The sequence below is a fragment of the Takifugu rubripes genome, chromosome 9 (genome assembly GCF_901000725.2).
Source record: "Takifugu rubripes chromosome 9, fTakRub1.2, whole genome shotgun sequence".
In the NCBI taxonomy this organism is placed as follows: Eukaryota; Metazoa; Chordata; class Actinopteri; order Tetraodontiformes; family Tetraodontidae; genus Takifugu; species Takifugu rubripes.
Genome location: NC_042293.1, coordinates 2,041,378 through 2,068,089, shown reverse-complemented (window position 1 = coordinate 2,068,089; position 26,712 = coordinate 2,041,378). Strand labels below are relative to the sequence as shown.

Sequence of the window (26,712 nt, the reverse complement as noted above, 5' to 3'; positions counted from 1 at the left end):
GTCTTTGTAAAATGGCATGGGGTTAAAACAGGAAGGATGTTCAACTAGAAATACTGAGAGCACAGTAATCCTAACAAACAAATGTATTTTATGCACCACAGTGCCGCTCCATTGTATCAACAGCACGATGACACCTCAGAGTTCAGCAATAATTTTCAGCAGCAACAACGTTATACTCTAAACCGAAGGAGCGTCGGGATAGAGGATGAGATGTCCGGACCGATGGACAGTGTAGACTTGTCAGAACAATTTCTATGACGTAGTTTTATTTCGCAGCTAACATTTATTTTTAAGTAAATACTCTACATGTTAACTCTCACATGCCATTGCTTCATGGATCTCTGGTCACTTTTTTCAGTAAAAGGCCGATGAATAAGCCAAGACAGGTGCCGCCCATCGGCTGGGGTAGTTCACAGCCTCAGGGATGGGGAAACGACCAGGCCCAAGGCAAAGCAGACCAGCCATATCAGGGAATCGAAGAAAGAAGAACCAAACAACAACAATGGTCTCGTAACCAGAATACGCGTCGGCGAAAAAAGCACCAAGCCCAAGCCAACACAGTCCAACCACCTTTGGATAGTTGGATGCAGAACCCAGGCCAGGTCAGACATTATCCATATTGGAGACCTGAGCCATACCAGGCCACTTTTAGCACCTCCCAGGAACCGGTAAGACCAATTATAAATTTTCGTCCTATTGAAAGACCACCAGAAATGAATTGGCCATATCCAGAGCCAGTATTGATAAGGTCCATACCACAATATCCTAGAATAAGCGGTCCTTGTCAAGAAAGGGCCCCAGCAGCAGCAGGAGAAATAACCTTTAATCGCAATGGCAGAGGACAAGGCTTTACTCAGCCAAGGCAATTTAGACAACCACTACTAAACCCTGAAAACAGACCAGCCACCTCGTTTCCTGTTCATCAACGGCAAAGTCAGCATCCTGACAGTTCATGGTAGCTCAAATGCCGCTACCCCTAAGCTGTTTAAGTGTACTGTGAGATCAATACAAATGCCACATCAATCTTGTAGGTGGCAAACATACCAATAGTCCAGCTGCTGTGGGACATCAGAACACAGCAGGCTGATCAGCCATCCTATTCTCCCATATAAAAAAAAATAATGCTGAATTCTCTAGAGATCAGCCATCCTATTCTCCCATATATATAAAAAAAAATTGCTAAATTGGTTAGAGGTAGTTCTCAGTTGACTTTTATAAACAAAGTCATTTTGCAGGAGGAATTTGGACACAAATGAAATGGGCCAAGATTATGACCAAGAAATTAAAGTGTGACATAAAGGAGGGAACAAAAGGCAACATGGAAGATGGACTATTACAAGCTAGCAACAAAATGCTACCAGATATTCAACAAATGGACCTGTTTATTGAAGATATGTTAATTAAAGCCTGGGAGCAGTTTTAAATATTGAGAGGGCACTCACCACAAAATCTCCAGCTGAAGCCCCGCCAACATCTATAGGGGTCAAATTCACAAGCTTCAAAAATAAAAGAAATACTCAGAAAACCTTGGCTCATAAAAAGGTCTGATTCCCAGAGGAAAAGGACAGATATGAAACACGATTATGTACCGGAGGAAGCGGAGAAGTGGGACGAAACGAAGGCTGCTCTGAAGCAAAGAATGTGGTTTCAGACTCCATTCCAGCCTAAACTATGGGGATACACTACAAGGCAGGCCCGGTGATTTACAACTCAGCAGAGGCAGTGATGGAAGATGTGGCAGAGACGGATACTGGTGAGTTTTGAAAAAACAATATTCTCTTTTGATTTAGCTCAGCAAGCTGTCCTGACGATTAATTTTTCTGGGCATAATGGATCTGAGTGTCAGCTTTGAGGCCTTGTTGGGCCCTCTGCTCTCATCAAGCAGAGGAGACTTTTTCTCTATACAGTAACACTCCATTTGAGGCCTAGGAAGAGGCCTCATTATTGGAAGTGTTGTTTTTTTTTCTGATGCTCTTTGTTTTGTCGGAGTTTGTGTTCGTGTTATTGTTACTTATGGAGCACCAGGGGTGCAGGATGCTTCTTATATCCAGGTGTGCAGGAGTTAAAATCTATTCAAATGACATGAGGCAAAATACCAAATCAGTAATTTGGTATTATTACGTAAGATTTGATGAACAAATCATCGTCTGGTCTTAATTTCTAGAAAATTCAGATTTTAGTGTTTTTAGAACAGATATAAAACAATATTTTGATAAAAATGACAATGCAAAAGTGTAAAGTCTGGGATGCTTGAAGGGTAGTTGTAAAATTATAGGCTTTTTTCCAGAATCTAATATTATAGGCTACTGCAATTATCAAACAGTACGTATGGTTGAACAGATAAAGAAAAAACAACTCCAGGCAGTAATGCCTCGATTACCTTAAACATATATAGTATTAGAACAATTTGGATTTCAACAAATGTTTCTTCAAACTATTACAGCATTATTTAATCAACCAGAATAAAAATAAACAGCTATTTCAAACCTATTCATCCTGGAAAGAGGTACCAAGCAAGGCTGCCCATTGAGTCTATTGTTCACACGTTATTTATTAAGTCAGTAAATCTTTCCATTTTGAAAATTCCGTCTTGAAACTGCTTGGTGTGCTTCAGTTTGTTGTTTTTTCTTGCTAATGTTTTTTTCTGTTCTTTCCCAATTCCCAGGCAGGCGGGGCTGGCTTTCTTTCTGAAGAGGCACCACCTTACCCACCTTTTGATCGTATTGGTTAATTGGATCTGCGGCTCATTTCTCCTCACCTCGCCAGTTCATTGTAAATCCCTCTGCAGTAATGCTTGGCCCCCTTTTCTAGAAAACCTTTGTAGATTAAGCTTTTGCTCTCATGCTTTTGTGTTTTTACCTGCATCACCTGTCTTGTCCTATTTTGCTCATTTCCAGATTAATTGTTCTAATCAGCTTTGCTTGCCTGTAATTTGCCATTTCCATTTCCAGTCATCTGTCACTTTAATGTTTCATTACATTTTTGAAAATAAAACCTGTGTGTTGTGTCTATGTCTGCATTTTGGGTCTGGCTTTTGGCTCAAAATCTGTTTCAATCACAAACCTAGCCAGAACATAATTTCCAAATTTCAACTACACTGGGAGGTAGAACATATTGTGTACTTGTATAAGTACTTTGGTCTAGAATTTTGGTCGATTAAATCAAAACCCTTGCAATGCCCAAGAGCTGCATCTAAATCAAACCAAGTTTATTAAGACCCCAAAATCACAAACATTGTCGCCTCAGAGGGCTTTTCAAGCTGCAAAGTTGTGACACCTTCTGTTCTTAGACCCTTGAGTTAGAATTCCTAAAGGAACAAGTTCATGTTTCCACCAAATCAGGTGACAGTCTTAAGGTTAGTATAGAGTATTGTCATTTTTATTAAAGTAAGTTTCTTTTTTGTATCATATGGGAATTATATGAGAGGTAAGATATGAGGTATAAGAGATTGCATGAGGTAAAGTAAAGAGTTGACTTCCTCTTGATGCCGGAGGCTGTGCCACTGAGCTATTGGCCTGCGTGGGTTAGCCAGCATGTCGGACCAGTGGCGTTGCTCAGTCCCAGTGCTGCTGGCACCCAGCACCACTTTCCCAATGGCGTCATTTTTGCCAATCTTATCGTAGTCCAACACAGTCGCTGCAATCTGCACTTTCTACGGAACACACACAGGAAATCAGTTTTTCAGAATCTGTGTATGTGTTCTTGAAAAAGGACATTTTTGGGGAAGTGAGGATGTGTGAATGTGATGTTAGGATAAGGGGCTGGAAGATGTTAGGGACAAACATGCAAATGTGAACGCCGAGTACCTCTATCTGCTCACATGGCACTTCAAAGCTAAAGGACTCGTTGTAGTAAGGATTCAGACTGTTCTTCTTTATCGTTGTTTTCTTTTTCTTCAGTCTTTTCCCATTTTGCATGAAGTGGATTTTCACATAAGGGTCTAAAATAGAGAAAACGAAGGTTTGACAGAGGAGGAGCAACCCGGAAATGTCGTCAGTTCGGCACATGTGCAGTGGGTCTGAGTCCCGACTAGTTAGACTTTCATTTACACCAAATAACAGATGCGCCTTTTTGGCCTATTGCTTGGCTTCCTTCATTGCATCTGCTTAAATTAGTGCGTACAGACACAAATGCAGTGATTGCGTGTGGTTTTAAATGGCTCTACCCACCTGACAGCCCTCCCACATCCATTTTCTTCAAGTTTTTGGCTTCTAAAATCATCACTGTCAACTTTCCAGCAGTGGGCACATACCTAAGTGACAGACATACATCTCCAAGCTTCTCACTCTAATACACAGACACACACATGATCCATCAGTGAGAGTTTGTAATCTGATCTCATTTCTTTAATTATTTGCTCCCACCTCCTCCTTCTCTGCTTTCTGTAGATCCCTCCACTCTTCAAGAGACTGGCTGAAATCAGCGGTGCTCATTGGTATCTTCACAGCTCCTATAGCATCATGTTTTGAGAAACGGTCAAAGTCGTACACGGTCATCACCAGCGTCCTGCCACCAAGCTCGGTGTAGGGTACCTAGAGGGCAGCACATTAATGCAGAATAAACATCTAGTGCTGAAATTCTGTTTTATTTTGTTTATTTATTGTTTTAAAGCACCTTTACCTTAAATGAGAAAGTCTCATTGAAGTTGGGATCAAGGTTCTTCCTGTGAACTTTAGTTTCAAACTTTTTCTTTTTGTCCGGGAGGAGGTAGAGTTTAACGTAGGGGTCAGAGCTGCCCCCCACATCCATCGCTGGCAGCTCAGCAGCTTGCAGGATACCTACAACCAGCTAGCAAAGGAAAAAACATAGGCTGAGAATTTAAAGTGTGCGGGCTTACAGCTGACAGAGGGTGAGAAAAAAAAGAGTCATCGCACCATATTATCAGTGAAATTGTAATCTAAAGTGAAATGTAGCCTGCCCATCTTCTCCGTCTCCTGGGGCGCTTTTCCCGACAGTGCAGTTTCTTGGTTCTCTTCATCTTTAAATGGCTGGACAAGCTGCACGCGTGCGCAGACACGAGCACACACATACACACAGGCACAGATATGAAGTATAAAATTGAATCAGAAGATCATTTACTGTGTTGTTTCTCTCTATATATTCAACATGTGTTTTTTTTAAATAAAATGGGAGATTACACTATTACCATGTCTGTTCGAATATCTTAATAAAAAAAGAAACAAACAAAAAAAACTGACAGTTTCACCACCTGGGTGACCTGATGTCACAGCTGATACATTACATGCAGTCTCTGTGGGGAGAAGGGCTTCTGTGTGTGTGTGTGTGTGTGTGTGTGTGTGTGTGTGTGTGTGTGTGTGTGTCTGGAGCAGGATTTCCAGCATATCTATATACCTTTATGTTATTTTTAGACCCACTCCATGGACATGCACAAAGCTTTATTTGTAGTTCAATTATGTGCTTATTTTTCAGTAAGCAGATGTACTGGACTACATGTCCCATATATTCGTTAAACCTGTCCAATACAGTCATGTGACAAAAAAAAACCAATCTGCAATCGTGGCTTGGAAGTTTCTTTGATGCTTTAAACTCTTTCATCTATAAAGACAATATATCTACCTTAGCCACAACCTCTCATTACATGCAAAGTTGGACAAGTTGGCTGTTGAGTGTTATTTGCTGATAATCTTTATATCTTTATATAATATTATTAATATTATATAATATCTATCTAATCTTTATCACTGAATGTAACCTCTCGGTAGCCAAAACAACAATAGATTTCAGTGGCGTGTTGCAGTCTACAGACAGCAAACATATAATAGGTAAGAACCCTCACACAAAGTTTGCTCTGCATGTCCACTGTAACAACCAGACATCAAGGCACAGCACATTACTTAGGAAAAAACCTCTCCAGGCATTCATTCCACACTCGCTGATAGACAGGTACAGTACACTGTGTGACAAGCCCTTCTATTGATCTTTACTTTATTTTGCTCATTATTATAACCTCTGTAATGGTTTAATGAATTCCTATTTATTATCACTGCATAATACACCAACTGATCTGGCCAACATGGAGTTTAAATTGAACTGTAAGGTAAAGGAAATGTTCATCAAAATGATCAGCTGTTAATGCTTTCAAACTCAGAGCTGATTGAAACGTGTCAGGATTTGACAAATGCTTTGAAATATGTGCCTTGCTCAAGGGAGTTACTGCGTTTACGCGGCACCCATTTAGAGACGTTAAGGCGGATTCACGCATCAACATTTGCAACACCATTTCACTTGATCTTGTTTAGGATGGAGGGTGATATTTTTGGCACTTCAAGCTGATGTTAAGCTGGAGAAAATACTTTTAATTTAAATGACCATATAGCATGTACAGTGTATTATTACAATGCATCATGGATATAACCTTGGAAACCAAGGTTATGTGTATATTTTTGAACAGAATAATCAAACTTTAAGCTAGTGATGATGTGCCAAATAACACATGATTATGGAGAAACCTTGATATTGAAAGAACAAAACCACAAGGCTTTGATCATCAATGACTTTGATTATAAATCAACCTACTACATTTTGGAAGCTCATATTATACTGTGCAGATTTAAATCACAATCTGTGGGTAACTGATCTGTTTGATGCAAGACTCCACAATTTTCTCCACAAAAGTTTAGAGAATCAAATAAAGATTTCAAATTGTTTTTTTTACCATTTTCTTGAAAGTAAAATAGTTCATGTGATGTGGCAGGTATGGACAGGCTGCAAAATTAAATGTTCTTAATTGGTTGGGTTTAAGGATCTATTGCTTTTGACTGGAACAAAATGTGAACCTGTATGGTTTTTAAATCTGGTTTTCTGACAATAACTTTTTTTTTTCATGGCCAGCTTTAAAGAAAAGGAGTTTGATGGGAATCGGTTGTTTCTCTAAAAATAAAAAGCCTATGGAGAACCCAGAGCCTCCGGGTGCACAGTCACCTGACACTTGTCTTCAAGGAAGTAACTGTCAGGACTCGTAAGTTTACTCTCTACAGCTACTATGAATATTGCCATATTCATTGCGGAAAGGTGCATAGATTTAAAAATTAGGAAACCCATCAAAATATTTAGGCATAATAGCTATGCTACAGAAGTGTTAGCTTTGAAGACTAACTCCAGCACATTTACTTGGACACTTTTTGCTGCTAAGATGATTAATATGTATTGTCCTAATCAAATCAACTGCAACCCATTTTTAAAACGCATTTCATTATCAATTTTCATATTTGTCCAAAGATTTAAAATAGAATAGAATTAAAAATAGAACTTTCTTCTATTTCACTGTCTCAGGATTAAAAATGTTCACATATAAATAAAACAATACAGCACATAATTAAAGATAAGTACAAATTTACACACGATGAAAAAATCGACATTTTGTGCTTCCTTCCAAGGCCACCCAACACAGAGGAGAGCCTGGGGGCACCGATGGGGAATGAAACTCCTGAAGAAGACATCACTTTAGAGGTCAGTAACAAACTTTATTTCTCTTACTCACTAATGTTATTTTCAATGTGTACGTGTCATGTCTTTCTAAAAACAACTGATTGATATATATATACACACACACGCATATATACTGTATAGGTGTGGGTATATATACGGTACTGTATATCTCCAGTAAAATTGTATATTGGTTGAGATTTGTCATTTTAATGATCATAAATCATAATAAAGATTTGTGCATTGATAACAGATGCTGAGATTTCCTCACTGATTTATCCCTTTCAGACATTTCAACGGTTATCAGAAAGACTGACGAAGGTTCATCAGAATAAACTCCACCAGAGTAAAAAACTGGTTCTGATGGTGGATCTGGATAATACATTGATCCATGCTACCGAGGAGCCCTGCGAATGTTCTCCTAATGAGGTACCGGATATTTGTCAGATCTGGAAATACTGTGCTTTCTTCTTGTCTCTTATTGTAAGGAGTATTTAATGGTTAGTTTAAATTTTATGATCTATATATCCATATAAGAATGGAAGTAGCATCAATTCATCTATATGTATTTATCACTTCCTTCAGAACTTGTTCAAGATGACAATGGAAAATTCAAATCCTTATCATATACGAATACGGCCATACTACAAGGAGTTCTTAGAGAAAATGTCTCAACTCTATGAGCTCAATATTTTTACCTTTGCATCCCGACCATATGCAAAGATTATTGCAGGTAATTCTCCTAACCTTAAAACTCTCACATTTGGAATGAGAATAATTGTAATCCTTTTTTGCTGGTAAAACTTTGAAAATATTTTAGTTCAAAGGAAAAGAAAGAGATTATGAGAATTTCAATGTTTGTGAACGTGAAACATTCCAGATTATTTGGATCCTACTAAAACCCTGTTTGCTGACCGGATTATCTCAAGAGATGATTGTTTTTTTCCATCATCCAAGATGGAAAATGTGAGGTGAGAACTGCATCCCATGAAGGACAAAGGAGAGAGAGGCGGAGAAATAACTTATTTGTTTTTTTGGAAAATTGTAATGTAAAATGAGAATTCTGAGTTATTACGCATCGCAATTTTGAAAACTACAGAGACAATGTGACAATTACGAGGCAAAAGTAAATTTGCAAGTTATCTTTGGGTCTGTCCTCGCAGGTTTTTTAGCCCCTGTGGTGAATCAATGATTTGCATGATTGATGACCGACAGGATGTATGGAATTATGCCCCTGCCCTCATTGAAGTGAGGCCATACTTCTATTTCAAGGACAAGGATGCATCAGGTAAGGCGTCTATTCTTTGCAAGAAAAAACACTCACACTCTGCTTCTCAGCCCAGTCACCTACAGAATGAGCTACCAATGCTCCACCTTTAGTACTTTAATGTATTTGTATGAATGAACGGGCAAAACAAAAAAAACAAAAACCAAACTCAGCTATACACATACCACCTCTTCCAATTTCAATTTTGCAGAGTTTGCATTCTGCACAGGTCTGGTCCTTTGTTAACTTCATACAATTTCCAAAATGGTAACGTTTCCGTGATGGAAGTGACCATGTTTGTGAAGGCAGCGTGCTATATTTCAACAGGGCATTTTTTTGCCTTGAGTATTGGTGATTGGGATTGACAGCAATTACAGGTACCAAATAAATTAAAGATGGCATCAGTCCAATACTAGTTCCTGGTATCAGAGCTCACCCATCCCTATTAAGAGAATCTACTAATAGCGAGATGCACTCACACCTAAGGAGGATTTTAAAATGTTATAACCATTTCTCATTTTGGTGGCAGATAATAATCAAGAAGACAACGATGACTACTTGCCCTACTTGGAAAACGTGCTGAAGCGCATCCACACAGAGTACTACAGCCGCTATGAGGCTTACCAGCGGAAGGAGATCGCTGAAGTGCCAGATCTTTCCAAGATTATTCCAGAGCTCAGAAGAAAAACACTGGAGGGAACAACAATAGTGTTCAGCGGACTTGTTCCACAGGGTTCCGCGCTTCCGATCATTGCTGAGTACCATTGTGCCCAAGGTTTGGGGGCAAAGGTTGAGAAGAACGTCGTTCTGCGCTCTGCAAATGCAAATTGCACCACGCATTTGATTGCAACGAAAACACGTATTTACAGCCACTTTGATGACATAATGATATAGTACAATATAACCAAAGCCAATGGCAGCACAGTTGTTAAAAGCTACATTCTTACAATACTTACAGTTTTAAATCTTTCTTAAAGATTCTTAATTTACTTATTTCATTGCCTGTATTACAAGTAAAGTTTGAGAACAATCCCAAACAGGTACAAAGAAGGCCTTTATAGCGCGACAAGACAAGGACATTCACATTGTCACCCCTTCTTGGCTGTGGTCTTGTTGGTACCACTGGGAGAGGGAAGAAGAATTCCTCTTTTCATTGAATGATGATATTCCAGAAGAGATGATCAGGTTTTTAATCTTTATATAAGAATTTGTTGGATTATATTCTGTGAGGCATATGACACCCCAAAAATCTGAAATATTTTTTCAGGAGGAAATATGTTTTAAAGCCAAAAAAAAACCCCGTTAGAAGTCACTGATTTGGACACTGCGACTGTGAAGCAGATCGGTTGGATTTTTAATGAAAGAAAGGATCTCTTCGATAGTTTAAACTTAAGGTATCAAAAGAAATGTCGAAAAAACGTATTCAGAAAAAATCTAAAATATTTAATCATTTTTTTAATTTTCTTGACAATCATCACACCCTGATCTTATATAATTGATATTTTGTAAGACATTACTAAACAACATTAAAATCACAATAATAATGATTCACTTCTTCTGTTGAAAGGCGACAACAGAGATGTTCAGACCAATGATTTAACTTTAGTCACCATGTAGTCCCATTAAGGACTTCCCAAATATGTGAAAGGAATAAATTATGTATGAATGAATGTAGTTGCAAAATGGCACGGGGTTAAAACAGGAAGGATGTTGAACTAGAAATATTGAGAACACAGTAAACCTAACAAACAAATGTATTTTTTGCACCACAGTGCTGATCCATTGCATCAAAAGCAAAATGACACCTCAGAGTGCAGCAATAATTGTCAGCAGCCCGGACATCATGCTCGACAACAAAAGAGATACTGGATAGAGGATGAGATGTCCAAACCGATGGATAGTGTAGACATGTAAGAACAATTTCTATTCTGTGGTTTTTTTTGCTGCTAACATTTCTTTTTAGATAAATACTCTACATGCTGGACACATTGCTTCATGGATCTCTGGTCACTTTTTTCAGTGAAAGGCCAGCAAAAAGGCCAAGACTGGAGGAGCCCATAGGCGGGGGCAGTTCACAACCACAGGGATGGGGAAATGACCAGGCCCAAGGAACAGCAGACCAGCCACATCAGGGAATCGAAGAAAGAAGAACCAAACAACAACAATGGTCTCGCAACCAAAAGAGGCGTTGGCGAAAAAAGCACCAAGCCCAAGCCAACAGAGGCCAACCACCTTTGGATAGTTGGATGCAGAACGCAGGCCAGGTCAGACATTATCCATATTCGAGACCTGAGCCATACCAGGCCCCTTTTAGCACCTCCAGGGAACCAGTAAGACCAATTATAAAATGTCGTCCTGTTGAAAGACCACCAGAAATGAATCGGCCATATCCAGAGCCAGTATTGATAAGGCCCATACCACAACATCATAGAATAATCCATCCTCGGCAACAAAGGGCCCCAGCAGCAGCAGGAGGAATAACCTTTAATCACAATGGCAAAGGACAAGGCTTTACTCAGCCAAGGCAATTTCGACAACCACTGCTAAACCCCGAAAACAGAGCAGCCACCCCGTTTCCTGTCAATCAACGACAGCATCCTGACAGTTCATGGTAGCTGAAATGCTGCTACCCCTAAGCTGTGAGATCAATACAAATGCCACATCAATCTTGTATGTGGCAAACATACCAATAGTCCAGCTGCTGTGGGACATCAGAACACAGCAGGCTGATCAGCCATCCTATTTTCTCATATAAAAAAAAAAAAAGCTGAATTTGCTTGAGATCAGCCACCAGATCGTTGCAGTAATGCTTGGCCCCCTTTTCTAGAAAACCTTTGTAGATTAAGCTTTTGCTCTCATGCTTTTGTGTTTTTACCTGCATCACCTGTCTTGTCCTATTTTGCTCATTTCCAGATTAATTGTTCTAATCAGCTTTGCTTGCCTGTAATTTGCCATTTCCATTTCCAGTCCTCTGTCACTTTAATGTTTTATTAAATTTTTGAAAATAAAACCTGTGTGTTGTGTCTATGTCTGCATTTTGGGTCTGGCTTTTGGCTTCTGTCAGCTGAACACTATTGTTCTTAGATTTTTTTAGGGCTCAGTCTCGGGCTATAAATTGAACATCCAAAAAACTCAAAATCTGTTTCAATCACAAACCTAGCCAGAACATAATTTCCAAATTTCAACTATACTGGGAGGTAGAACATATTGTGTACTTGTATAAGTACTTTGGTCTAGAATTTTGGTCTATTAAATCAAAACCCTTGCAATGCCCAAGAGCTGCATCTAAATCAAACCAAGTTTATTAAGACCCCAAAATCACAAACATTGTCGCCTCAGAGGGCTTTTCAAGCTGCAAAGTTGTGACACCTTCTGTTCTTAGACCCTTGAGTTAGAATTCCTAAAGGAACAAGTTCATGTTTCCACCAAATCAGGTGACAGTCTTAAGGTTAGTATAGAGTATTGTCATTTTTATTAAAGTAAGTTTTTTATTTGTATCATTTGGGAATTATATGAGAGGTAAGATATGAGGTTTAAGAGATTGCTTGAGGTAATTCTGGTGTTAAACAACTTCCCTAAATCATTTTTTACTGAAAAGTAAAGAGTTGACTTCCTCTTGATGCCGGAGGCTGTGCCACTGAGCTATTGGCCTGCGTGGGTTAGCCAGCATGTCGGACCAGTGGCGTTGCTCAGTTCCAGTGCTGCTGGCACCCAGCACCACTTTCCCAATGGCGTCGTTTTTGCCAATCTTATCGTAGTCCAACACAGTCACTCCAATCTGCACTTTCTATGGAACACACAGGAAATCAGTTTTTCAGAATCTGTGTATGTGTTCTTGAAAAAGGACATTTTTGGGGAAGTGAGGATGTGTGAATGTGATGTTAGGATAAGGGGCTGGAGAATGTTAGGGACAAACATGCAAATGTGAACGCCGAGTACCTCTATCTGCTCACATGGCACTTCAAAGCTAAAGGACTCGTTGTAGTAAGGATTCAGACTGTTCTTCTTTATCGTTGTTTTCTTTTTCTTCAGTCTTTTCCCATTTTGCATTAAGTGGATTTTCACATAGGGGTCTAAAATAGAGAAAACGAAGGTTTGATGGAGGAGGAGCAACCCGGAAATGTCGTCAGTTCGGCACATGTGCAGTGGGTCTGAGTCCCGACTAGTTAGACTTTCATTTACACCAAATAACAGATGCGCCTTTTTGGCCTATTGCTTGGCTTCCTTCATTGCATCTGCTTAAATTAGTGCGTACAGACACAAATGCAGTGATTGCGTGTGGTTTTAAATGGCTCTACCCACCTGACAGCCCTCCCACATCCATTTTCTTCAAGTTTTTGGCTTCTAAAATCACCACTGTCAACTTTCCAGCAGTGGGCACATACCTAAGTGACAGACATACATCTCCAAGCTTCTCACTCTAATACACAGACACACACATGATCCATCAGTGAGAGTTTGTAAAATCATCCAATCTCATTTCTTTAATTATTTGCTCCCACCTCCTCCTTCTCTGCTTTCTGTAGATCCCTCCACTCTTCAAGAGACTGGCTGAAATCAGCGGTGCTCATTGGTATCTTCACAGCTCCTATAGCATCATGTTTTGAGAAACGGTCAAAGTCGTACACGGTCATCACCAGCGTCCTGCCACCAAGCTCGGTGTAGGGTACCTAGAGGGCAGCACATTAATGCAGAATAAACATCTAGTGCTGAAATTCTGTTTTATTTTGTTTATTTATTGTTTTAAAGCACCTTTACCTTAAATGAGAAAGTCTCATTGAAGTTGGGATCAAGGTTCTTCCTGTGAACTTTAGTTTCAAACTTTTTCTTTTTGTCCGGGAGGAGGTAGAGTTTAACGTAGGGGTCAGAGCTGCCCCCCACATCCATCGCTGGCAGCTCAGCAGCTTGCAGGATACCTACAACCAGCTAGCAAAGGAAAAAACATAGGCTGAGAATTTAAAGTGTGCGGGCTTACAGCTGACAGAGGGTGAGAAAAAAAAGAGTCATCGCACCATATTATCAGTGAAATTGTAATCTAAAGTGAAATGTAGCCTGCCCATCTTCTCCGTCTCCTGGGGCGCTTTTCCCGACAGTGCAGTTCCTTGGTTCTCTTCATCTTTAAATGGCTGGACAAGCTGCACGCGTGCGCAGACACGAGCACACACATACACACACACACAGGCACAGATATGAAGTATAAAATTTAATCAGAAGATCATTTACTGTGATGTTTCTCTCTATATATTCAACAATATGTGGTTTTTTTTTTTTAAATGGGAGATTACATTATTTCCATGTCTGTTGGAATATCTTAAAAAAGAAACAAACAAACAAAAAAAACCCCACATCTCCATCATCTCTCATCGCTTTGACCTTAACCAACACCAGTATGAAAAATGCAACACACACCTTTATCCAAGCTTACACTGACACTTTCACTACCTGGGTGACCTGATGTCACAGCTGATACATTACATGCAGTCTCTGTGGGGAGAAGGGCTTGTGTGTGTGTGAGGGGGGGGGGGGGGTGGGGTGGGGTGGGGGCTCTCATCAAGTGCTCTCATCTACCTTATTGTAACCTCCATCCATTTCCGTGTCAAAATTGCTTTTGTTGGTCTCTGTTTCCTTTTTTCTGTCCTTTTCTTTGTCCTTGTCCTTTTTCCAGCACTTTTTCCACAAGCACACGACACTTGAAAACACCACACATAAACTCACGATGCAGACTGCTGCAAGAGCCCACGAGGACCCTAAAAACAGTTACAAATGTGTGCATTAATCGAAGAATATTAAAGAACTCAAAATCAACCACTTGAAAAAGACTCAAATTTCCAGCAGAATTAATCACATTCTGCTCATTTTAAATTGGTGAGACGAATAATTTGTGCATTAAATCAGCTAAGCACAAAAAACAGTGAGGGTTAAAGAAGTGTTTAGTGACATCTAGTGGTCATAATATATATTGCATGATTGATTCACTTAACTCCTCGGGATCTCCCGTGGCTGTACTGGTTGTCATATAGCACATGCACTGCAATGCTTACTTATTCACTTCTGTTAATCCCTAATTCATTTTCTTATTGCAATCATTTTAAAATTGTCTGCAAAAAATTCTAAACCTCTGACATGGCGAGTCAGGTATGTCATATTCAGCAGAATATCGTGACATAAACTTGCCAAAACTTTACTCATATTGTTTAACAAAGCTGATCTTTTAAATAAACCAACGATTTTGCTGTTCTTACTATGTTGACATGATGCATGTAAAGGTGTGGGTGGCGCTTACTGCCAATGCTGTGCGGCTCACTCATGAATCTTCTGGGATCATAGTCACTTAAGTGCTTTTCCTCCGGTGGGATTGTTGAATTCAATAAGTGGTTCGAGGTTGTTGCAGCATGTTGATGGTTGCCTGTCATTGCCTGAGAGTGAAAACTGACTGAAAACAGATTTAAGAAACAAATGATAAAAAACTAAACATAACAGCTGGAGACAGATGAAATAATCCCATATCTGAATAGCATGCCATGCTTGAAATATGCATTAATTATCATGTTACATGCAATCAAGCTGTGCAACAATCGTCTCAAATGGCTTCTCCTGTTTCTGCTGCTCTGGCACGAACTTGAATGCAGGATATGCAAGCCGCTGTCCCGCATAAACCTGCTGACATGGAAGGATGCAGAGGAGGGAAGGAAGGGCAGAAGTAAAGTTGAAGTGTCAGATGTGAACCAATGTTGTTTCTCTATGAGCTGCCAGAGGTTAAAGCATGTGTCAAGGTCAAAGTGCATGAGGGGACGACCCCATGAAGGGCATAACCAAGAGGTTATATTAATACAATTTCAATAGTTTCTATTCCAAAGGAATCAGGGCTGTGGAGTTCCTGCTGCTGTGTCAGCAAAGAAAACCCTCATTAATGTTTATGTCCTAAAAATATATCAACTCACTTTCCTGAAAAAAAGAAACGCCAGTGCTGATTGAATATCAGCTGAGCAATTTACTTTAGAATGAAGTCATGTGATCACAAATGATGAGTGTCATGCTTGTTCCCAATGTTTGTATGACATCACACAGCATTTCTCCATTATTTCTGATTCAAGTGTAGTTATTTAAAGGTCTAATTTCAAATTTCATTTCATATGTGTATTTATCTGTTTTTCCCTCATAAGATGCCAACATTTTTCACCTGGTCAGTTCATGCAGACATCTCTTCAAAGTGACTATTCATATTCCAAAGTTCAGAGAACGATAACTTGAAATGTCTCTGTTGGTTTTGAGGAAACTGAATAGAATATAAAAAGACCCAAACGTACCTGTGTCAAGGATGGGACTCACAGGTTCTCCCAGCAAAGACGTGAAGGAGAGAAAAGGGTGAACAAAGAGGAGATGCAAGCAGAGGAAAATGAGTGTCTTTATTTGTCCTGCCTCGTCCTAAAGAGAAGAGTGCAGGTGTGTAAAGGGCTGGAGAGGGAGGCTTTGCAACATGGTCATAGTCCTGTGTGTGTGTGTGTGTGTGTGTGTGCGTGTGTGTGTGTGTTCTGTCAATTCAGGTCTCACGGGAACTGCTGCTGAGTTGTGATGTCCCACCTCTCTTGTCCCATCCATACAGGTCACCCTCACTGGGCAGATGATGCATATTTATCAGTGTAATGACCTGACTTTTTAAAGGTTCGTTAGCATAGTGACAATTCAGCAAGAGAGGGCATTTACATTCAGAGGGAACAGCTCCGATGGTGTCTGTGCATCTGGCATTCACTTGCCATCTCTGTCCCACAACATCCACAGATGATACTGCCTGATTTAGAAGCTTGGGATGTGGTTTCTGCATCAACCCTGCGATCAGGTTCCAGCCCTGCCCAGTTCACCTTGAGGTAAAGGAGATGCTCAAAGATACTGTACAGGAAGAAGGATGAAAAATAAGAAGACAGAAATGCTGAACACAGCTTTAGTTTTATGAACAATAAATTTAAAGACCGGCATTGAAGTGACTCCTTTTAGTTGTAGGTATTAATAAACTGTAATTATAATAAATATTTGACTTTAAATTTTGAAACTGATTGACAGTTGATCTTAACCCCAATCATTATCGACATCAATAAAAAAAACTGAATTGCACACACATGATGAAATATTGAAAAACACATAAGCAGTTTACATACATACATGTGTGTGTACAAATGATGATGAATGATGATGAGAGCTAATTCCTTACTGCTTATTCCACCATCAGTTTATGAATTGCAGTGTGAGTTTGAAAACAGAAAGCCCCTTGGCCCTTTATGAACCAATTAATAATCTATAATCTCATCAGATGTCTCCAATAGGGTCTGGCTGCATCTCGATATTTTGATAATCACAAATTTGCCTGTGTTGCATGGTTGCAAACGAAGCTCATTTTGGAAAACAATGCCTACCTTCTGACGCTAGATGGCGGTAGATTGTCTGCGTAAGTGCCATGAGAAAGAGCAGAGAAATCCCAGCCACTTGATCCGTCGCGGAAAGACAATCTCTACTGCGCATGTGTAAAACTCCGTACATCGGTTTGTTTTTTGTTTTTGGTTTTTAAAGTTCGTTATATAAACACAGAATACTAGGAACTACGTCTGGAACTATAAATAAATTGTTTGTCAATAATTTATTATACACCTTTTGCATATTATGCACCAAATCTATTTTTAAAATGCTGTCAAAAAATATCCTGGTATATGTGCAATAAAAAGACATATTCAACAGTCTCAAAATCTGAATCACAAGAGACAGTTGTTTTTTTATGGTGTATCTTTGTCTACTTACAACAGGCATGTCCAAAGTCCGGCCCGGGGGCCAATCACGGCCCGCGGTAAGATTTCATACGGCCCGCAAATTCAGTCTTACAATGTATTATTTATGGCCCGCTGGCACTAACAGAATAAATAAATCACTAAAATGTAATTCCTCCTTTCTTGTATATCTTGTAAAAGACAAGAGCAAAATTTACTTGTTTTAAACTTGTATGATAACAGACAACTTTGCATTACATTTATCAAACTCATGGAAATTTAAGGTATTCCATACAGTTCAGTGTTCAATGTTATCTGACTCTCCAGATATGAATTAAAGGCAGAATTGTGTTTTTAGAGTTGTTCACGTCTGCCTGAGTGGCTTATATTTGGTTACACTGCCATTTGAAAAATAAAGAGATTTGTGACAATGAAAATTGTTTTATAATAGTGTACATTTGCATGTACACCCCGGGCATCTTCGTTATCAAATCTGGCCCTCTTTGCAAAAAGTTTGGACACCCCTGACTTACAATGACAGATATCATTTAAGGCCAACATACTCTAGAGATATTCTTGTAAAAGGATGCTCACCCGTAAGGCCAAGTCAAAAGACTAAAAACTAAAATAAAAGGAAGCCTTTATGTTCAATCACACAAGTAAAGTTCAATTATAGTATTTCAAATCACGTCGCACAAAAATTACGAACGACCACTTATGCAGCACATGCGCAGTAGAACTAGTTTCTCAAGCGGAAATAGAAGCGTCTTTGCGCATGCGCACTAAAAGAAAAATTCGCGTTTCCGTGCAGGATCAAGCCCGGTCTCTTGGATGCGGAGGAAGCTTCTTCACGAACGGTCAGTTTCCTTATTTTAAACTATTTTATTTTACAATGATAAGTAATCACACTGTTCTGTTATAGAACGGTGGTTTTAAGTCTATTGTTTTTTGAAATTCTTTAAAAGATTTTACCTAGCTTGCATTGCAGTGTGTTAATATACTGTATTAAACTTTATATGATGTTTATCTTACATAAAAAAAGTCGTAAACGGTGAATTTCTTGTTGCTAAAACGTTGAAGATATTTAACTTTGACTTACAGAAAATCTAATCTGAAACATTTGCCTCTCTGAACTATAGCATTCAAATTGCAAACAAGTGTCCCATGGATGCACCCCACATATAAAATGCTGGCAAATATTGTTCCTGATTATGGGAATTAATCTTAATGTTTTTTAATGTTAATGTAATTCATTAATGTTGAAATCCCTGACAGTATTCATTGTGTATGTATAGTTTTGACTACCTTTTAAAACTAATGCTGGAAACCTTGGTTATTCTCATTTATTTATTGGTTTGTGTGAATTTCCAGGGTGTTGTTATGGTGCCTGTGGAGAACCTACACCTGGATCATGTTCAACAGATTGTGTGTGTTTTGGAGTCAGTCATTCTCCGCTGTTTTGGCCCCGATGGAGGGCAGGTGCTCTTCATCCGAGACACCGGGCAGGCGATGATAAGCTGCAGTGGGTCACGCATTCTCTCTGCACTGAGACTGGAGCATCCACTGGCAAGGTAAACACTCTTTAAAAAAAAAAATTGATGTTAGGTGGCATTATCTATCAATACATTAATGTTGATTTTATTTTCAGGATGGTAGTGGATTGTGTTTTAAAACACAGCACAGCAACAGGTGACGGATCCAAAACCTTTGTCCTCCTGCTGACTTCATTACTCCGGACGATTCATGCAAGTGCCTGTAAGGAGCCTAATGTGTCTCATAACTATGTGTCCAGGTATTCAGCAGAGGCTGCGACAGGCAGGCATTTGGCTTTCAAAACACTGGAATTTGCATCAGAGCAGCTGGAAAATCTCATCACTGCTGCAGTTATTCCATATGGATGCAGTCTTTTGTGGGAATATACTGCTCCAACAGCACATTTACAGACTGGCGCAGGCAGTCGCCATGTTCAGAAGCTACTGGCATCATTCTTTTGCTCCCGTCTGAGTAGATCCCAGTGTGATTTTGCGACCAGCCTCACGTGTAATCTACTCTCTAGCTGTGGATTTAAAGGTGCCCAACCGTCGTCATTGCTTCAGTTTTTAACTGACAACTTTCCCACATTGCACACACGAGTGTCAGGCTTCCCTTTTACCTGTTCGCGCTTGGTTGAAGGCCAGGTCATTCACAGGGACTTTGCTTCATTCTGCCCTCCCAACGTCAGTGACTTACCAGTTAAAGCTGTGATTTTTACTGGAGGCCTCGAACCAGAAATACTCACTTCAGGAGAAGTGTTGGAGCTGGCTTGTGGACAGACAAGTATTGTAGACTTTAAAGCCTGGGCAGAAAGGTCACTGAGCTGTGTCTTTGCCAACCTGCAGAGGTTAGGCATCTCTCTGCTTTTGTCTGCCGTAAAACAGTCTCCGGCGGTCTTATCTCTAGCTGCACAGGCAAATATCTGCATCGTGGAGTGTGTCAGTGAAGATGAGCTGACTTTGTTTGCTCAGCTAAGCAGGACTCAACCTGTGTCGGACTGTCAGATAATAGGACCAAGCAACGTTGCTACACTGACCTTTTGCCGACCAATACATCTTGGACCTCATAGGTATGAAATCTGTCACTCTTAAACTGTACTGTTGGTGTTTTCCATTTGATTTAATTCCCAGATTGCTGATCCGTGTCCTGTCTTCTTCATAGATATGTTCATTTGGCTTTCCAAGATTCAGAGGAAAGGGTCATGGTCAAACTGTGGAATCTTGTCATTTGTGGACCAGGGGAAGGCCAAACAGACCAGTATGCATCTGCAATCCTGGATGCCATCCTCATGCTGCTTTCAGCATGGCAACCCCTGGCAAACACCTCAGCAAAAGCAACAGAAAAGACCTTGAATGATGAAGCAAGCACGTGCTTCCCAACCCATCCTTTAGCTGTGTCGGAACCAGGCTGTGTTATACCTGCAGGTGGAACATTTGAGTTTCTGTTAACCCGTGCTCTTCTGCAACAGCGCCACAAAAACTCTGGCGACTCTGATATCGGCACCTCCGTAGTTTCACAACTGTTGGCCGATGCTCTGCTGACGGTGCCCAGGCAGATTTACTCCTGCAGCCAGCGCCATTTCCTCCACACTCAAGATCAAATACTGAACTTTATAAAATCTCATTCACACCCTTTCAGCCTCCTGAGCATGGATGATTTGGATTGTTGTGGCAAGGCTAGTGCATCTTTAAAAGTCATAGAGGAGCTGGGATTGGAATCGGTGAGCTGTAAATACCAGCTGCTCCTGGCCGTGGTGCAGTGTGCATCACGTCTTCTGCAGGTGGACACTGTGCTGCAGACGCACGCCGTTTTAAACACAAGGTCACACAGACTTACAAGCATATCCTCAGAAGGGGAAGCGCAATAACCGATAGAAACTGAGGTCAAAAAAAGATTTGCTTTCTCACTTTGCTGAGTGTAATTTTCACAAGCAATACCAAAGCACTGTACCAGCTGGAAGCCAGATATTTGGTTTTATCTGTACCATCCTGTTCTCAGCCCAAGTCCTGCCAAATCTGGAGCTAAATACGTCAAAATACGCAGTTTGGATCAAAAAGTTGACCTTTGGTTAACAAAAAGGGATGTGTCTGCAGGTGTTGATACTGGCCGCTTTCTGTCTTTGTTCTCATCATTTTTCCTGTTTTTCTTTTTGTTATCTCATATTTTGGGGTGTGGTGTCTGAGAGGGCCAATCCTGACTGTCAACAACCGAATCACAGGGTACTTCCTCGCGCTGTTTTCATGACAGACGTGCTGTTTTCACGGCGAGGTTTTCCCCCTTTATTGGGGAAACCGTAATCCCCCAGAAGTAAACATACTACTGAAATGGATTAGCTGTGTTTACTTTAATCAGTGTGATTATCATAGCTTCCAGTTTTCCATTAAAGAGGAATAAACAGGCCCCTGTGTTTGTGCTTTGAATGAGTCACACATGATGTTACAAATATCAAAGAGGCACGAAGCAGGAGATCCTTCAGATATTCCTTCCACTGGGAGTGTAACTGGGAAGCAGCCCAGTTTCATTCTCATCGTGGCAGTGATCTTCTAAACTAAGGCTGCCTGCATCCTGCACAAAACCCACCCTTTCACCGTGTCAGCCCATCAATAAAGGTTGTGATTAAAGACAACGCCCCGTTGATTTATACCCTCGGAGTTTACTGGTTATTTGGCGCAGAGTTTATGTCTGTGCGAAACATAGTGGTATAAGTGAAATAGACAATATAAAATACATCATCTGGTTGCGTGTGATGTACAATCACTTAGGTGTACAAATCTTTTACAAAAAAAAATCAATAAAAATAACAAAGGCGATTAGTAAAAAGGAGAAGTTAAGAAATGTATCCAAAGGATGTGAAGTGCTATTCTAATACCAAGCCAGAACAGACCCCAGTTAGCACAAGTCAGTGTTCTATTGGCTACAAGTAACAATGGTTTCACTTGACTGATGCCAGAAAAAGGAACTGTAGAAACTCATTAGTTAGTGTATCCTACCGAAATGGTGGCAGGAGCCTTTGATTATGGTGCAGGTGTGACACCTTCTGCCATTGGGTGTGTAATGTGGTCAGTATACACTAATATGATCTTCTGGTTGAACAATTAGCAGGTCACAATCACTGATTTTAGTCCACTGAGTAAAACGAAATAAATCACACACGTCTGTTCCACATAGCCACTGAAGCACAGATGATATCCATATTATTCTAAACAATCACGTCTCATCTGGTTCATGAAAGTGAGCCTAAATATCACTGGCACTGTTATAACTACTGTGTGATTTAATCTGAAATATCGGCACCTGTTTTTTTCAGGATATCATCCCTGAACAAGCAGTGTTTCTATTGGCAGTGGAGAGTCACGTGACTCTAGGAATGACATCATGCAACATCAATTATTTCAGGGAGCAATGGTGGATCTCAGACCACCTCCCGAGATTTCCTGATGGCGCAGCACAGAAGCATGCTGAAGATCATCCCAAACACCTGTAACAGAGGACGGAGGAGGACATTATTTAGGGTTTTTGTGAGCCGATCTGAGTTACAATAGTTGAAACACACCAGAATAATGCCGATGGTTATTCCCACTCCGCCTATTATGTGGAGCTTGGAGTCGAACATCTCGTCGATGGCATCAGGGCAGCTCTGCAACACAAAAGAACGATTCCTCTCAGCGTCCACTAAACCTCAGCAGAATGTGATGTATTGCACATACAGCAGACGGCATGAGGAGAAAGTAGGCTCCGGCAAGCCATTGTTGCTATAGTAACATGGCGAAAAAGCCAAGGAATCTTAAAAGAGAAGGATGAAAAACTCTTCACACCTGCCAGATAGTCTGTACACTCTCAGCTGCAATATATTTGTAGGCTGTTATCTCATATTCAATGATTCATTTTCATTAGTTTGGGCGTTGCTTGCTAGATATAAACGCTAATGATCTATCGACACATTTAAAGTGATTTTACCTTTGTAATTAACTGCGCCAGCAGGTCTCTGCTGGGGCAAGTGTCTTTGGCGTCATCTATTATAGTTCCTGTTGGTCCACAACAGTCCATCTGTGAACACACAATATCTGGCATTAACAGGCTGCACGCGGTCAACAAAACCGAAAAGGAAAATCTGTAAGTTTTATGAAACTAAAACAGGATTCAGTGTTTGGAATTTCACGATAACATATAGTTTACATAGTAATTACAGCCAAAATATTTATGTAATCTTGTCATGTTGTCTTAAAATTATTCTTTTTTATTTCCTACACCCCTTCTGATGTTTCATCTTTGATTTTTGGCCCAATGTTATCAATAAAGCACACACTAAGTTTCCTTTTACTAAAGCCCTCGATTCATCCTGAGTTAGACGGCTCCTCACCCCAGTTTGGATCATACGTAGAGTCTCTTTAAGACGCTCGTCTTTGGTTGTCTTGTAGTTATTGTAGGTCTGTCGGTAGAATGTTGTGATGTCATCCACCACCTGCAAAGAGTGAGAGACAACACTGATGTGATACTTCCCTCTTACCCGCTATTATGCAGTTTATTTTGCATGTTTCTTATCTATGTGCTATATTATAACCTTGGTTTGGTTGGAAAATCCCCAGATACCAGCTGCCACCTCAATGGCAAATATGATAAGCAGGAAGAAGAAGAACTGCATGAGAAATAAAAGAAACAATTCAGTAAAGTCAGCTTCTTGTTTCACTCTGTTTTCATTAAACTAAACTAAATGTTACTTAAGTGTACTGTAGTTAGTGCTCATTTACATAGATTCACCCTCCTCCCGAGGGATTGAGTGCAAGAAGATTAAGGCCAAACGGGGTGGGGGAGGGGAGGGAGGGACACAACAAGTTGGTGCAGGGACATCTCTAGTCTGGCCTTGGCATCGTTGTGGCAGTCCTTAGTTAAGGTTATTGAGCTATAAAGACCTCTGATTGTTGCCACATACTTAAACAGTTCAAACAGTGCAGAAAAGGAGTTTTTAAAAAGTATTTGAAACTAAAATTTTTTAAAAAAGGAATTCAGATGAGGTTTTAAAACAGGATACCAACCAGTCCCAGCATACAGGGGGACTCCTGGATTGCCCCGCAGCATCCCAGGAATCCCACCACCATCATCAGTGCTCCAGCCGCTATGAAGAGGTACACACCTAAACACACATATATAGGTTTAGGTGGGACCTGGGAGGCACAGCGTTTGAACTTTGGTCTGTTTGATAGCTGCTGGGTGAGCAGGGGCCTCTTACCGGTGTAAAACACATATGGCGCGTCTGGTCCTTCAAAGAGACCTTTGGTCTTTGGGTCTAATCTCAGCCACAGGCCTATAGCAAAGACAGCAGTGCCTGCAAGCTGAAGCAACAACAACAACAACATGAATTCTGCAGTTACAGTGCCCGATGGTTTATGTGTAATCCATATTTGTAACGGACCGCCCCGCTGCTGGCTCTCAGGACAAATGAGATTAGTGAGAAATTCTGATCAATTAAGCCCCAGACAGGATGCACGGCAGATTGTGACTCTAATTTTTGAACGTCCCTCCCGGCATCAATGAGCAGATCTCCCTCAGGATGTCTGAAATTTCAAACGTCCATTTTGTCATTTTGAATATCACACTGACACCTCCGTCCTGTCAGCTTTTTGATCGTTTTAGATTTCCAAACCCTTCTTCATGTCATCTCAGCGTTCCTCCATACTTGAGAGGACGCCCACCTGCGGCCTGAAAAAAGAGCTTTTATTCATTCTTTATAAGCCTTTCTTACCCACTCTTACTACGTGCGCTAAATAGTAGAGGAGACCTTTGGCCTGGACAGACACTGCTTTAGAATCTGACTAACAGAACTGTATTTTAGAATGGCGTCAACTTTATAGTCCAAACTTGTTTGTGCATGTTCGCCATCACAGTCATAGGTGTCCTTATTCCAGAGTTGTTTGGGCTAACTCTGGTTGCTGGTAAGTGTTTATTTTAGCATCCCCCGTGTGAACAAAATGGCAGGATGATCTGCGAAAGTGCCAACTTCCTTTCACTTTCTCTTGCTCGCATACATGCTTACATGCACAGTATGTAAGATAAGACTAGAGGAAAAGTGAGCGTCACCTACCCAGAACAGCAAGTTGAAAGCAAACATCAAATATTTGACACATTTAATTCCTCCAGCCAGAGCCATGCTGAATGTTCAACCTATTCCAAGGAGGAAACGGAAAGTGTCCATACGAAGCCGTCTGGTGAAATTCCACTCTTCTCCACGCCTTCATGCAATCACCTGATGTTTTTTTTCTAAAGGGAGTGGCATAAAAAACCACCCCCATTGTGCATGACTCCCTTCCTGTTGCTTGTCTTCCCATTTTCCAGTGTTTACTAGTCACATTAGACTACTCTGTGTGTGTGTGTGTGTGTGTGTGTGTGTGTGTGTGTATGTGTGTGTGTGTGTGTGTGTGCAGGTTCATATTACTGGGGGGTTCTGTTGAGGCATGACTAAACTCTAAATTTTAAGAATAGAAACAATGTAGTCCTGCAGCATGTTTGTTGCACCTTACAGGCTACGCCGACAGTTTCTGTATCTGATCTTGAGACACCGTGGGCACTCAGACTCATCAGAAACTGTAAATCTCATGGGATCAGTGGCAGGATCTTCCCCCTTAATCACATCTGTGGTAGCTCATAGCAAGATATTGTGGTTTCTCTATAGAGTGCAATTACTCTTTATTGGTAATGATGTCTTTAAAATGCTTAAGGCAAAAACTGCTCATGCCCAAATGTAAATCATTATATCTCTCTTTCTCTCTCTCTCTCTCTCTCTCTCTCGCTACACACACGCGCGCGCACACGCAAGTATGGGAAACAGTCTGCCCAGTAATGAATAGCTGCCGTGTCCTTTGCTCTATCTATAGCTACACAAATTGTAAGCGCTCATAAAAGGGCAAAGCATCCAACTAAAGCCACTCGTGCGCACCCACCCCGCACATAAATATATAAAAAAAAAAGGGGGGGGGGGGGGGGGACGTGACACACCCTCCAGGCTCTGGACTCAAAACGTCAGAGTCAGATACACAACACACATATGTCCCAAGAAGTTTTTGGTTATCAGTACAAACCCTCCACCCCCCGACCCCATATATTGAAATGTGCGCGCAAACTCCAGTGCGTTGGCTGGAAGTGGGTCACTTGGCCACTGGGGATTATTCTTCCTGTCCGCCTGCACTCGACGCGCATCGGGACACTGTGTTTGTGTGCTCACTGGTGGCCATCCCAGAATATACTGGGAACCAACAAACTGAGGCTGTCTGCGCCCCCGGTCCGAGTCTATATTTGGGACTTATATCGCGCCATCATTCACGAACCTGCTCTAAAACCGCACGCATACACAGCTGTGACTCACACACGCGCGCAGCGCATATAAACCACAGACAGTGAACACATTTAATTCCCCGAGTTATCAACACTGCATATTCTCATGGCAACTCACCCAGAATATGAGGTTGAAGGCAAACATCAAGTGTTTGATGCAAGTTTCTCCTCCCGACAGCGCGGCCATGGTGGTTCTGATGGTTTTCAGAACGTGGTCAAGCCGAACAGTAACGGAGGACCTGCAGCAGATCAGTCCGGGCAGAATGAGGTTATTTGTCGACGCGCCGGCAATGCTGCGTGCGTCGTGTTGTGCGCGTCTGTCGTGGCCCGCCCTCTCACATAACGGGATGCAAAAGCAGAGCTTTATTCTTTGAGTTCCGCTTCTGA

General features: G+C 40.8%; 5 protein-coding genes across 16 annotated transcripts; 2 read left to right on the top strand and 3 right to left on the bottom strand.

Moving 5' to 3' along the window:
• Positions 1–3,018: 3,018 nt before the first annotated feature.
• Positions 3,019–5,075, bottom strand: LOC101071092 (synaptotagmin-1-like). Its single transcript, XM_029841657.1, has 6 exons — positions 4,875–5,075; positions 4,621–4,788; positions 4,365–4,532; positions 4,170–4,287; positions 3,807–3,940; positions 3,019–3,652 (listed from the first exon to the last, which is right to left on the bottom strand). The coding sequence occupies exons 1-6, from the start codon at positions 4,920–4,922 to the stop codon at positions 3,416–3,418; spliced, it is 873 nt and encodes a 290-aa protein (XP_029697517.1). The 5' UTR covers positions 4,923–5,075; the 3' UTR covers positions 3,019–3,415.
• Positions 5,076–6,797: 1,722 nt separating this feature from the next.
• On the top strand, positions 6,798–9,607 carry LOC115251069 (RNA polymerase II subunit A C-terminal domain phosphatase-like). Its single transcript, XM_029842044.1, has 7 exons — positions 6,798–6,979; positions 7,398–7,470; positions 7,735–7,875; positions 8,032–8,179; positions 8,327–8,417; positions 8,610–8,734; positions 9,243–9,607. Exons 1-7 carry the CDS (start codon positions 6,873–6,875, stop codon positions 9,605–9,607), a joined length of 1,050 nt encoding a protein of 349 aa, XP_029697904.1. The 5' UTR covers positions 6,798–6,872.
• A 2,392-nt stretch (positions 9,608–11,999) lies between these two features.
• On the bottom strand, positions 12,000–18,201 carry LOC105416877 (synaptotagmin-1-like). Of its 10 annotated transcripts, none has more exons than XM_029841578.1 (12): positions 18,061–18,201; positions 16,418–16,572; positions 16,265–16,326; positions 16,021–16,138; positions 14,997–15,146; positions 14,282–14,460; positions 13,726–13,848; positions 13,472–13,639; positions 13,216–13,383; positions 13,016–13,133; positions 12,653–12,786; positions 12,000–12,500 (listed from the first exon to the last, which is right to left on the bottom strand). In XM_029841578.1, the coding sequence occupies exons 2-12, from the start codon at positions 16,533–16,535 to the stop codon at positions 12,294–12,296; spliced, it is 1,545 nt and encodes a 514-aa protein (XP_029697438.1). In that variant the 5' UTR covers positions 16,536–16,572; positions 18,061–18,201; the 3' UTR covers positions 12,000–12,293. The 10 variants fall into 10 exon arrangements, with proteins under 10 accessions (XP_029697438.1, XP_029697437.1, XP_029697439.1 ...); XM_029841577.1 differs by lacking the exon at positions 18,061–18,201 and adding an exon at positions 17,122–17,611 and having other exon boundaries at positions 16,418–16,600; XM_029841583.1 differs by lacking the exon at positions 18,061–18,201 and adding an exon at positions 17,122–17,616 and having other exon boundaries at positions 12,358–12,500; positions 13,016–13,098; positions 16,418–16,600.
• A 23-nt stretch (positions 18,202–18,224) lies between these two features.
• Positions 18,225–21,787, top strand: bbs10 (Bardet-Biedl syndrome 10). 2 transcript variants are annotated; one of them, XM_029841576.1, is made up of 5 exons: positions 18,225–18,323; positions 18,838–19,037; positions 19,115–19,155; positions 19,259–20,068; positions 20,161–21,787. In XM_029841576.1, exons 1-5 carry the CDS (start codon positions 18,242–18,244, stop codon positions 20,864–20,866), a joined length of 1,839 nt encoding a protein of 612 aa, XP_029697436.1. In that variant the 5' UTR covers positions 18,225–18,241; the 3' UTR covers positions 20,867–21,787. The 2 variants fall into 2 exon arrangements, with proteins under 2 accessions (XP_029697436.1, XP_011605165.2); XM_011606863.2 differs by having other exon boundaries at positions 18,250–18,323; positions 19,115–20,068.
• Positions 21,633–26,643, bottom strand: cd9a (CD9 molecule a). 2 transcript variants are annotated; one of them, XM_003967055.3, is made up of 8 exons: positions 26,444–26,643; positions 24,227–24,329; positions 24,033–24,130; positions 23,561–23,635; positions 23,360–23,461; positions 22,957–23,046; positions 22,553–22,636; positions 21,633–22,477 (listed from the first exon to the last, which is right to left on the bottom strand). In XM_003967055.3, the coding sequence occupies exons 1-8, from the start codon at positions 26,510–26,512 to the stop codon at positions 22,412–22,414; spliced, it is 687 nt and encodes a 228-aa protein (XP_003967104.1). In that variant the 5' UTR covers positions 26,513–26,643; the 3' UTR covers positions 21,633–22,411. The 2 variants fall into 2 exon arrangements, with proteins under 2 accessions (XP_003967104.1, XP_003967103.1); XM_003967054.3 differs by lacking the exon at positions 26,444–26,643 and adding an exon at positions 25,079–25,881.
• Between the last annotated feature and the right edge of the window lie 69 nt (positions 26,644–26,712).

Bases quoted from the DNA above. Each gene is read 5' to 3' on its own strand.
- LOC101071092 (XM_029841657.1), bottom strand. From the start codon at position 4,922: ATGGGCAGGCTACATTTCACTTTAGATTACAATTTCACTGATAATATG. The intron at 4,789-4,874 runs GTGCGATGACTC...TTCCTTTGCTAG, and splicing joins ACAATTTCACTGATAATATG to CTGGTTGTAGGTATCCTGCA. The intron at 3,941-4,169 runs GTGGGTAGAGCC...TCTCTATTTTAG, and splicing joins GGATGTGGGAGGGCTGTCAG to ACCCTTATGTGAAAATCCAC.
- LOC115251069 (XM_029842044.1), top strand. From the start codon at position 6,873: ATGGGAATCGGTTGTTTCTCTAAAAATAAAAAGCCTATGGAGAACCCA. The intron at 6,980-7,397 runs GTAAGTTTACTC...CTTCCTTCCAAG, and splicing joins GGAAGTAACTGTCAGGACTC to GCCACCCAACACAGAGGAGA. The intron at 8,180-8,326 runs GTAATTCTCCTA...GAAACATTCCAG, and splicing joins ATATGCAAAGATTATTGCAG to ATTATTTGGATCCTACTAAA.
- LOC105416877 (XM_029841578.1), bottom strand. From the start codon at position 16,535: ATGCAGAAACCACATCCCAAGCTTCTAAATCAGGCAGTATCATCTGTG. The intron at 15,147-16,020 runs GTACGTTTGGGT...ATCTGTTTTCAG, and splicing joins GAGTCCCATCCTTGACACAG to TCAGTTTTCACTCTCAGGCA. The intron at 14,461-14,996 runs GTAAGCGCCACC...AACTGTTTTTAG, and splicing joins TGAGCCGCACAGCATTGGCA to GGTCCTCGTGGGCTCTTGCA.
- bbs10 (XM_011606863.2), top strand. From the start codon at position 18,847: ATGGTGCCTGTGGAGAACCTACACCTGGATCATGTTCAACAGATTGTG. The intron at 19,038-19,114 runs GTAAACACTCTT...TTTTATTTTCAG, and splicing joins CTGGAGCATCCACTGGCAAG to GATGGTAGTGGATTGTGTTT. The intron at 20,069-20,160 runs GTATGAAATCTG...TCTTCTTCATAG, and splicing joins ATACATCTTGGACCTCATAG to ATATGTTCATTTGGCTTTCC.
- cd9a (XM_003967055.3), bottom strand. From the start codon at position 26,512: ATGGCCGCGCTGTCGGGAGGAGAAACTTGCATCAAACACTTGATGTTT. The intron at 23,462-23,560 runs GTTATAATATAG...CACTCTTTGCAG, and splicing joins GATTTTCCAACCAAACCAAG to GTGGTGGATGACATCACAAC. The intron at 22,637-22,956 runs GTAAAATCACTT...TTTGTGTTGCAG, and splicing joins TGGCGCAGTTAATTACAAAG to AGCTGCCCTGATGCCATCGA.